Here is a 12,222-nt window from a genome sequence, read left to right as displayed (position 1 = left end):
TATTGTTATTTTCAGGGCAGATGTTTTTATTTTATTCGGCTTATAATTCCTTACTAAATGTAGTATTTAATCTCGATGTACTCCGACTTTGATATGATTTAAATCAAATTCCTCGTCATTATAAATATCACGAATACAAATCAAATAGTTTTCTGGTTGCAATTTTCTAATTTCGGCTATGCGTAAGGTATGCATGCGTGCGTTGAAAGAAATGTTTAATAAAGTAAACAAATAAATATTAAGCTTTTTTTTTTGTAAAGTTTGATACCCTTTAGATCATAATTGCTCATTATTTTATAAATTACGGTTTCATATTTTCAACTTTATAATTTCTGCATGCCATCTTACAAGATTTAAACTGATGATCTATAATCTGGAAAAATCGATAATCCAGAATCGCCGAAGTCCCGACGAGTCCGCATTAAAGACTTTTGACTGTAGTCCAACTTTTTAAAACCTATCCTGATCCATCAAGAAGTCTTCATTATTATTGGAGTGATAAGCCTTTCGCAGTTAATGAAATTTGCTTCTTATTATAGTATTTTAGGAAAAGCTGGCATTTCTCTACACAGAACCGTGCTTCAATAGTCTTTTTTTTTTTTTTTTTTTTTAACAACACTAAAACCTGTCAACAACACTGAAACCGGCACTGATGTTTTTGCTAAATCCTTTTGGATTACAGCTTCCTTGATGTGCAGTTGGACCTGGAAATGAAAGTAAAGAGGCTGTTCGCACATTTTTTAGACGATTTTGGTAAGCGGTAATAAAAAATTGTTTCCTGCAAAAGAAGTAATTACAATTGTACTATGTTTTTAAAAGTCAAAATTATCGTCTGTGGCTTGAAAGTTTTGTTTTTATTCAAAATGGCGAATTTAACATTTCTAATTCCACCATTAAAGTCCACACCATGCAAAGGTCTTTGGTATGGAGAAAGTGTAGTAACAAACAAAGTAGAACCCTCATTGCCAAATCAGAAGACTACTTGGAATATTTGAAACGGGTATATATTTTACATCAGTCTACTTTATTGTTAACTATTTGCCAGCATTAAAATTAACATATCGACTACTTCCTTTAGGGATGATGGCCAAAGTATAAAATGCCTACTTGCATCCTTGTCTACTACAGACAGTGGACAGATCGCAAGTAGCCAGAGACAAGACTGGTGGCAATTTTCTCTAGCAAGTAGCCAGACAGCAGTCAGATAGCAGTAGCTGTGAGTGGCAAGCAGAAGCCAGTTACTAGTGCTGCTGATGAGTAGAACCAGAAGCATTTAAAATTGCCAACGTTTCCACCTAAGTTACCTGTTTCCCCATGCTATGTTTCTTAAGATCCCATTTATATTTCAGAAATTAATAATCACAAGCAACCTTCTAAAATGTGGGATGAGGTCCAACTATAAACAATCAAGCAGATGGTATCCCATTGAAGCTGAGATGAATAAAAAGGCATATATTTTCAATGATAATGTCATGCTATATTTCACGGCCATCTTGAAACTGAAACCTTTTGAAAACTAGACCTCACAAGAAATCAAAAGCAGATGTATAAGAATATCCAGACAGATAATTCTTCTACATACTGAGGATTGGAAAACTGTATACACATGTAAATACTTTTTTAAATAACTAATAAATTAGTTAATTTCTAGTATGATAGTTTTTTTTTCCCAATAGTCTGGGATTTTTTTATTTATTTTTTTTATTTTATTTTTGTAATGCATCAACATTAGCTGGGCTCAGGAATAAATTGAATTTTTTCATAGATTATTACAAAACACAACACCACAAGTAATGAATGATTCCTGTAACAAATCCTGCCCTGTAATAGTTCATATTATTAAAGGTACAACTGCATACAGGAAAAGGTTTGAATATAATAAAGAAGTCTTTTAAAGTGATAAAATCTAAATGGTATAGCATTTACAAAATATAGGAAAACAAAAATTTTAAATGAAACTTAAAGAATACCTTTACTTCCTCTGTAATAATAGGAATATTATGAAGATTTTTAAATTTCAAAAGTGATTGATCTGCTGGAATTTTACCTGAAAATTAAGAATATCTGAAAGTTTAAAAGTGGAAAATACATTAAATTTAATACACATTTATATGACTTTATTAGTAACCTATGCAATGACATTAGCAGTTTCAATAAAACTAAAGGAAAAAAAAAAGAGCTATATACTTAAACTGAGAATCATAAAGTTCAAAATAATATTGGGGGCAGGGCATATATCCAAACTTTTCATATATTTGACAAACAGCTGCAGAAAGCAGTTTTCAGAATAATATATATTTTATAAATACAAAGGCATTTTTAAATATTGTTAAGCTGCATTTCATATATTGTTCTCTGCATTTAAAAAATATTAAGATATTAATAACAGATTAAATTATTTCAGTGATCTTTTATATAATCCTATACAGAATGCATTTATTAACCATTTAGATTTTTAAAAAATTACCAATTTCCTCAATTTTTAAAAATTTTCACTTCAATTACTATTTAATTAGAGAAGACATATATCCAATATGAGGGAAAATTTCTGTATATAATATGTAAATATATTTTTGGCAACATCCACAGATAACTCACATATATTCTTTCACTCATGAATTCATTTACATTGAGCAATCATAATTAGAATATAATTTTTAAAATATCATTAAATAATTACATTAGATTTTTAATTTGCATTTCAATGCTAAAAAAATAGAAGTGGAAAAAAAATGCCTATTTACTATAAACAGCAAACAATATTGCTACATCGCAAGTTTAAATTAACTGCATTATTATTTTTTTTTAAATGAAATAGTTTGAACTAGATTAGCAAAGGCAGTTTAAAGATGAAGAAAGGGCTAATCATTATATTATTTACAATTCTTATTGTTAGCATTTTCACAATTAGAGTTAGAAGAGAACATGGAGATTTTCTCAACATCTGAACAGGAAACAGGCAATTAAATTATTTGATCAGTATTCTCTAAACGGAATTTCTTAGTGGGCTGTAAATAGGAATTACAGTGAGAAAAGAACAGCTTAAAGGCTTCTTTTGCTACACTTTTGTTGACTAGAGATAGCAAGTTAGTTTTCACAGTGCTCACTTATGGGTGTCACTGCTTCTTCATTTTTGCTTTTTGTTGTTTTGGGATGGAAAAGTTTCAGTTTAAAAATAAATTGCTCTTTCAAAAGGAAAAACAGAACAGGTTTTTTTTTTTTTTTTTTTTTTTTTTTTTTTTTTTTTTTAACTGGCAATGACAGACTGGAAGTGAAAATATCATGCTTCAAAAGGTAAGGGATGGAATTTTCTTTCTCACTCCCTTTGTGACTAACTGATGGGACATCAAGATCACAAGCTTTAATTTTTATATTCCAAACTGTAAAAGTTAGATGGGTGGAGAGACAGAACTTTCCTTGGAGGTGGCTCTGCTTTGGTCTAGATTTCAAAGTAAAAGAAAAAGAAAACAGAAGTGAGGCTTTTGCTTTCCTGCTGGGTTTTCCCAGAATTTCTACAAGCTTAAAAAACAATTACCTTTTAAATCAGCCATGTTTAGGATGTTAGGATCCATCCCTGTTGAAGACAAAGAAAAATATTTTACTGTCCTTACTGTTTTATTTTCACCTATTTCTGTGTTCCAAGCAAAGGTTGTGAAAGACAGGTACAGTACAAAGTCTTTAATCCGGACGACCATAATCCGGACATCAAAGCTACAAACTTTCTGTAAAAAAACTTCTGCGTAAATGGATAATACCTTTACGCATGCACGTTTAATGTATAACAGACAGTATAAGCTAGGCTAAAATTATGTAATTATCTATTTCAGTTAATGTTGCAAATTGCGTTGTTCCTTAATCTTCTAATTGGATCCGCCTTATTATTTTTTACAGACTGTTAGAGCAATTTTATAAAGCTTTCAAGTAAGCTCGAACTTTCGATTATGTCAAAAAAAGTTTCCGATTCTGGAGCTGCCAAAGGATCTACAAAGGAAAAGCATGTTTCGATGTACTGCTTCCAATAGTGAAGAAAGTGACAGAGAGGTTATTGAAAACGAAAAAATTTCGATTGACAAGTTAGTCGGTATTCTTCACACAGCAATTACAGGACTTGAACAGTGGAACTGATTAAGAAATTATGTCTAATTCAGAAGACAAACAACAAAAATCAGTGTTATATTTACAGTCTAATTCAGAAGACAAACAACAAAAATCAGCATTATATTTACAATTTTGTAAATATAACGCTGATTTTTGTTGTTTGTCTTCTGAATTAGTATTTATTCAGCGTGTTATTGTGTCTTAAATTATGTCTGTTAATAGAATTTTAAAAAACTTACATTGAAAGAAATGTTTAATAAAGTAAACAAATAAATATTAAGCTTGCTTTATATATATATATATATATATATATATATATATATATATATATATATATATATTTAAATTTTGATACTCTTTAGATCATAATTGCTCTTTATTTCATAAATTATGGTTTCATATTTTTAATTTTATAATTTCTGCATGCCATCTCACCAGATTGATGATCTATAATACGGAAAAAACCCTAATGCAGAATCGCCGAAGTCTCGACGAGTCCGGATTAAAGACTTCGTACTGTATAACACTGTATTCTTGGAAAACTAGGATGCAGAATAAGTGCATTTTAACCCCTTAACTGCTACGGGCGTATATATATATATGCCTTGCTCAGCTCATGTATTAACTGCTACGGGCGTATATATATATATATATGCCTTGCTCAGCTCATGTATTAACTGCCCCGGGCATATATATATGCGCTTCCGAAATACTATCATTTGCTTTGCGCTGCTACTAGTAAAATTATTCGCAAAGCTTTGGAATGCAACACCACAATGACCTTGACAGAGTATGTGAAAGTGAATACTCTTTCGGAAAAGTGAGGGGAACAAAGGGAGAGGGGAATATTTCCAAAACAGTGAGAGTAATGACTGCACGGTTCTTGCTTGTGTTTCTGTTTGAGTAAAATGTACTTTTTTTATCTGTGTATTCCATTTTCGTTTACTGTTTGTAATAGGTGTTTTTTTATGAATTTGTCTGAGAGTGATGACTATTGTGACTGGATGGTTATTGCTTGTGTTTTTATTTGAGTAAAACATAGTTTTTTATTCTGTGTCATCTGTTTTCATTTGCCGTTTGCAGTAGGTGCTTTTTTTTTTTTTTTTTCCAAACATATCTGAAGTAGATGATGGCTTTCCGCTATCTTCAGAATCGGACACCTCAGAATATGATATGTCAGATGAAGAAGATTGTGACTGTTCTCTGAAAGATGCTTGACGGGTATGACTTCATGTGAAAAAATTGCCTATGCTGCTTCCATGCTTTCCATTTAAGTATACTGATTTTACAAGGTATAACACTGAAATCATATTACACTTTACTGGTCTAAAAATAAATTGATCGAAACTCCCATTTTTTGGGATCTTTTTAATTATCTTTTTATCATACATCTTTTTTATTATACAAACATCATTTTTATTATACTTACATCTTTTTTATTAAACCTTTATTTTAAAATCACATAACTATGCACGCCTGTATAAATAACAATGGCATTGGGGTTGTGAATTTTGTAAGTTTTTTACGGCAGTTAAGAGGTTAAGACGCCGTATGGTGTATGTGACTATCGAGCCAAAGAATCTGAATGAGTTCTCTGACTGTTCCAATTTTTTGACTGATTTATCAGACAGGGCTCTATTTAAGGCTGATGCTATGAGAGAAATTTTGAAATTTTAGCTGCTTAGGGAAAGAAGAGGTGATGAGATTTTTTTTAACTTTAGGCTTATAGAGGTGATTTGTGTTTAGTGAATAAATTTGTTTTTAATCCTTATCTTTTTTGGGGGAGTTAAATATAAACTGCTTTGAAGTTTTGTATTCTGAATGGAAATTTTGCTTTTTTTAGGTTTTTTGCATGGTTTTTCTTTTTTATAAAGGATATTGAATTAACTCCTTGATGCAATGTCTGATCCTCAATTGTGAATTAGAAAATCTTGCTGACTTACTACAGAGCCAAACATTCAAAATTAGCTTTGGTATGCTGGACTAGTAATGAGTTTTGAAACATTTTTGAAAAGGAAGTTTATGAAAATGAAAATTTGCCAATTGCTTAAAAAATGATTTTTTTAAAATGACATTTTGATATTTTCATAATGAAGTCAAGAGCTTTTTGAATTATACAGTGGGAGTGAAAATGAAGTTCATCAATACTTTTTGCTGTTCATTTTTAGAGCTTTTATATTTTTATGGATAAAATAATGATATTTAACTATAAATGTGTATTTTAGAGTGAAAGAAAATGTGTAGCTTTAGGGAAGGGTCAGAACCATGGCATTAATGCTATGTAATTTATTGTATGAAATTATTAACATACCATGAAACTAGAAAAGAACAATTAACAAATTTGAAAATTTGCATGTAATAATAATTTTAATTAAACCTTAAAATGATTTCTTAAATTAGATTCATAATTCATTTCTTTTGGTAAATGTAAAAATATTGTAATTAGAAAACCAGAATTCAGAAAAATGGCTTCTTATACTCTTTTGGATGTGAGTGGTTCAGTTGCATAACATAGACATACAAAGTCTTTCAGGTATTTCCAGACTAAATAGCCCAGACTAACAAGAGTAATTTCCATACTAATAAGAATTTATATATTCAAAAGACAGTAACATAAAAAACCACCATAGCCTATACTTTGATGCAGAATAAAGCTTAGTTCTTTACAATATACATGCAGGAGTTTATTTAATGCCATTCTGCTTCAGATATCAAGACTTGTCTACAGAACTGCTGGTCTGAGAAAAATCTAATTACATAATAATTATTTCATGTTTATGTCTGTTTTTATTACAGACAAAATCACATAAGAACAATTTAGAAAATTCATGCTAACTTCAAATAGAGATAAAAGCACATTATTCAGCATGGTGCTAATAATATTTTCTCAATTTATACATAAAAACTTTTTAAATACATCTTAATTTAGCATTAAAAATGAAAAATAATCTGCTAATAATAAAACTTTTATTAATGGATTTGATGCACATTGGTAACAACTGTCTAAAAATAAATAAAAAGTAGTAAAATGATTTACTTTTCTTTGTTATTTTATCCACTGGCAGGTAAGCTAAAGAAATATATGCATCACACAAATCTGAATAACTTTTTAAAATGGAGCTTATTTTTGACCTCTGTAGAAGAGAGATAATCTTCTTGGCAGCATTCATTCTTTCCTAAAATAAATTTAATTAATTTGTAAAAAAAATAAATTTAAATATGATAAAAATTCACAAACTGTGAAACATATTACATGTTTTTAAATTGGAAAAATGTAAAAACTGCACATAAATAACCAAAATGAATGAAATATTTTATTAACATAATAAAATTATTCAAAACTCTAAATGTAGCAAAATTTCATATCAATCTGAACCACATTTAAGTTTAGAAATTTCAGGAAATTCACTCAAATTTAAAATTTAAAGAGCCACAGCTAGATTTTATGAGAACTAGATATTTATATTTTTTAAAAGTAGTAATACTGCTTTTTAACAGAAAGAAACATTTCAAGTAACTTAACAAAGGTTTTGCATTTTTATTCAGTGTAATTATTTATGAGCATCTATAAACAATATTTTCTATTCTTGATTTTAGAAGAATATACCTTTACAGTATAAGGATTACTTTTATGATATAATGAATTTCTCCAAATAGAAAGCCATACTCTTCAGATCAAAATTTTAATAACAAACAACTGTCCATTTGAATGAGAAATAATGCATAATTCAGAAAATAAAGCCAGTGAATTTTCTTTACTCTTAACATACATAATTTCTTCTACAAAGAACAGAGATCACAAATTAAATAACTTACTCAATTCATTAAATTTTAATTGGATGTTTTTCATTTTTTAATGCAAGTCACAAATCATATATACGTGTTTGTAATGTTGTATATCATTAACACAGAATATGCTGAAAAATATGTCTTTTGTCACTAGTAGTCACTATCAGTTCTAAAAATACTATTCCTATGGCAGTGAATTCCATATATATATGTAATAATGTTGATAAAGTATTGATTACTTAGATGCTTATCCATAATAAACAGCAACTCGGCAGTCAAGAAGACTAAATATTCATTTTTATTTAAATTGATAATGGTGGCTACAGTTCACTTGGCACTCTAATACTGCCTGTTCCAAAATATTTACATTCTTAATACTGCAAGTTCAATTAAATACATACTGAAATAATGAAAGTGATAGTACTCTATATCAGAGATGTATTGTTAGGATCATTCTTTTGGCAATTAATGCTTTATCGAGAATTTTAAGACATCCTATACACAGGTATTTTATTTCTCTAAAGCAAGAGATTTCAGCAATTTATGATACTTTTAATACATTAGTCTTAATTTTGTCACTATTATAGGCATGTAATTTTAACTTTCATTGTTTTAAGTCCCTTTAGGAGAAAATATTCTTATACAATTTAACAGCTATGATCTCTGAAACAATTACTTAATCATCAAATAAAAATGTTAAAAAATTGCATTTTAGAATGTAATGTTAAACCTATGAAAAATACAACAGAAAAGTATTAAGTAAAAAAGCACTTTACTTTTACTGATGGTACTTCAGCTTGCTCTAATAAAGCTGTTTGGGTGGATATTTTCTTTGCATCAAGTGGATCTTTATCAGCATTGCTTAAAGCTAAGATTACAGGCAATGCATGATGTGGATGATTTATTGTAATTCTTTTAATAAGCTAAAAGGAGTAAAACAAGCATTTAAAGATAAATCAGATATCAGCACTAAAATTAAATGATCCACAGATGACACAGAATGATTAAAATTTTAATTTCTATGTTGCGCACACAAATAAATATCTAGATAGTTCGTAAAAACTCTCTTAAAATAAATGCATTCTGAAAAACATATAAGCATTTCCCCCCAAAAAACTGATATGGTTTTTGAAAGTATATATGGTTTTATGAAACAGACATACACATATATAAACACACTGAGAAAACTATTAACGAATCTCAATTATGAAAAGTATGCTATATTAAACATATTACTGCCTCATGACTGAAAGTTAATGTTAATAAGTATTATTTTCAACAGATGACTTACTGCTGATGAATTCTGAAAATGAACATAGCCTACTTAATCAGAATATTGATTAATCTGCCATACAACACACTCATATCTTGCAGGTCATCATTCCATTTGTCTAAAATAAAAATCAATTCATGCACTTCTATTACATCTTTTGATTAAAATAATCCTATTTTACATTCACATGCTGTTCCAATGTGCATTAGATTACAAAATTTGACAAAAAATACAGTGCAGGTCACCTCTTACAATAGATATGACCCAGCAGCTTACATACTGTGAGAACAACAAAAACTCCTTAGTAAAAAATACCAAAGAGAAACATAAGAATTTGCAAGTAATAATGATACTTTTTGCTAATTAACAGAAAATGGAAATTTCTTTAATGACACTTGAAAAAAAATTAAAGGTACATATATTAAAAATGCTTTTCTCCCTACAAATGAATTGAAAAATTAATTCAGAAAAAACAAAATGTTAACCTTTTAACTGTCATGCCCGAGATAGCACTGGTGTTCGAAAATGTCACGCCCGAGTATTTCTCGGGGTAATATTTTTTTTTTTTTTTTTTTGAGTGCATCGTATTGTCATACCCGAATATATATTGGGAGATGTTTATTTCCGCTACATTTGGTTTTTCCAATAAAAAAACTTGACAATTTGTGTACCCAAATCATCAAAATAACTTGACAGTTAAAGGGTTAAAAAATAATGAAAAAAGCACATAATCCCCATGTAGCAATAATTACAACTGACCATATGAACATTATAAAAGAGAGGGGGGGGAAACTTAATTATATCCATCAAATATTTAAATGCTTCTCTTCTCCTTCCATATAAAATTAATAAAATACAGTTTTGAAATTTTTATACAAAGACTGTTACAATGCAATTTTACTTTGTGTTCTGCTTTGATAACAATTTTACTTTTAATAATAATAAAAATCCTACTGCTGCAAATTACTTGGAAGAGAAAATTTATCTAACATATTTACCACAAATTCTTATTTAGCTTTCATGTAGCGATGAATTAAAAGATGAAGTCAGATAATTTCAGTTGTGTTAAGTAAATATGTATTCCGAAGGGGCTAAATATTAATAAATATTATACAGTACAAAGTCTGAAATCCGGATTCATCGGGACTTCTGCGATTCCGGATTTGGGATTTTTTTTCGATATTAGATCATCAATTTAAATCTGGTAAGATGGCATGCAGAAATTATACAATTAAAAATATGAAATTGTAATTTATGAAATAAAGAGCAATTATGATCTAAAGGGTATCAAAATTGTATATATATATATATATAAAAGCTTAATATTTATTTGTTTACTTAATTAAACATTTCTTTCAATGTAAGTTGTTGTTCAATGTAAGTTGCTTCGTTTTTTTGTGCTAATACTTTCTCTTTAATTCTATAAACAGACATAATTTCTTGTTCAGTTACAAAGTTCCTGCAATGGCTGTGTCGAGAATATGAAAAGTTTACATTATAAAAAATTCTCATTCCTTAATTTTGCCGCTCGGTACTTCCCCAAATTCCAAAAATGTTGTCTTCCCTAAATTCTGCCATCTGGTGCCGACATATTCTGCTGCTGCTTCTGGGTTTATGGTGAATAACATATCAGCTATTCTTAATTAAAATAGCACTAAATGTAATCTTTTGGCCTACAAGTTTCAATAACATAATCTTTTTTAGCATATATATATTAAAAAAAAATGTGGTTGAATTTTTTTTCTCGTCAACCTTTCTTAGAGCATTTAAAAATCTATAATCATCCCCAAGTATAATGTTAGCATAAAAAGGTTGCCATACTCTTGTTATTCAATTACTAACACAAAAAAAAAAGTTTAGACATCACTGCATGAGTTATTACTGAAGCTGTCATGTATTGATAAACATGTGGTGATGAAAGCAAAATATAATAAATAATGACTCGCCAGGTCGGCATCAGGGATATAAAATAGGTGAATGTTTCAGTTTGAATTGTATGCCAAACAGACACTCAGCTAGGGAGCCAAATTATTAATCTCAAAAATTTATGTTTACATGATTGTTTTTCCATAAAGAGGTATTTTATTTAGTGCTTAAGTAAAATTAAGAATCGGAATTTGTAAGTGAAAATCTTTATGTTTTATTATGGAAGGAAAAATCAAATGTGCATACGTAAAGCATACAAAAAAGAAAAAAAAAACGTTTGTGGCTTTGAGGTCCGGATTTTAGATCATTCCCGATAACGGACGTCCGGATTTCGGACTTTGTACTATATATATATCAATAAATACTAAATATTAGTAATAAAGAGAATGCATAACTTATATGACAGATTAAAAAACAGAGTAACTGACTTTGTATTAAAAAGGAAACTGATGGTGCACATTATTCACAGAAACATAATAACCATCATCAAATATCATAGCTCTTTGTTTAAAATACCTATATTCCACACTCTCATGGCATACACCAAAACAGCAATTTCCTTCACTATGTGAACAATGAATATATATTTGCTATCATATTATATCATATCACATATTTGCTAGTCAACCAATGACAGATCTCACATAATGAGACTAACAACATGAATTATACCCAAAAGTACTTGAAGTATCATAATTATCATTTGAACAGAGATTCCAGGTACTTAAGAAAGTAAACTTCTAGATCATTAATATGCAGTAAATAAGTTGAAAAAACTGCTATTGCATTAAATTTGCCATGTTTGAAAAGTATAACCTTGAGTCATCAGTATAAAATTTAAATGCATGATTTTACTTAGATTAATTAAACATACCACAAACATATTTTCATATAATCCTATCAGCATTTACTTGCAAAGAAAAACAATAACAAATTTTTATATGAAATTTTACAGTGTACCAATCAACTAAGGGGAATAACTAAGAAAACTAAAGGGAAGTCATCATAACAGAGCTTGATTAGTTTTCGATATGCTTGCACACACACACCCAATATTCTTTTTTTATTATTTTACAATTACATTATAAGGTACTTCTTTCCTAGCGTGCCTTCGTGACACTGAGCCAGTATTTCAG

General features: G+C 29.1%; 1 protein-coding gene across 4 annotated transcripts in view; it reads right to left on the bottom strand.

Annotated features, from left to right (window-relative positions):
- Window positions 1–12,222, bottom strand: part of tefu (Serine/threonine-protein kinase tefu) — a 240,355-nt gene that overhangs the window by 45,749 nt on the left and 182,384 nt on the right. For all 4 annotated transcript variants that reach the window (XM_085827007.1, XM_085827010.1, XM_085827009.1 and 1 more), the window contains 3 exons: window positions 8,664–8,810; window positions 7,136–7,274; window positions 1,971–2,047 (listed from right to left, as the gene is read on the bottom strand). In XM_085827007.1, the coding sequence (XP_085683133.1) occupies window positions 1,971–2,047; window positions 7,136–7,274; window positions 8,664–8,810 (363 nt within the window). The remainder of the gene's footprint in view (window positions 1–1,970; window positions 2,048–7,135; window positions 7,275–8,663; window positions 8,811–12,222) is intronic.

The sequence above is a fragment of the Stegodyphus dumicola genome, chromosome 11 (assembly GCF_044657685.1).
Source record: "Stegodyphus dumicola isolate Sdum_Otavi_A_Nest chromosome 11, ASM4465768v1".
Taxonomy (NCBI): domain Eukaryota; kingdom Metazoa; phylum Arthropoda; class Arachnida; order Araneae; family Eresidae; genus Stegodyphus; species Stegodyphus dumicola.
The sequence above is the reverse complement of the archived record's forward strand: the minus strand, read 5'-3'. Positions and strand labels throughout refer to the sequence as shown.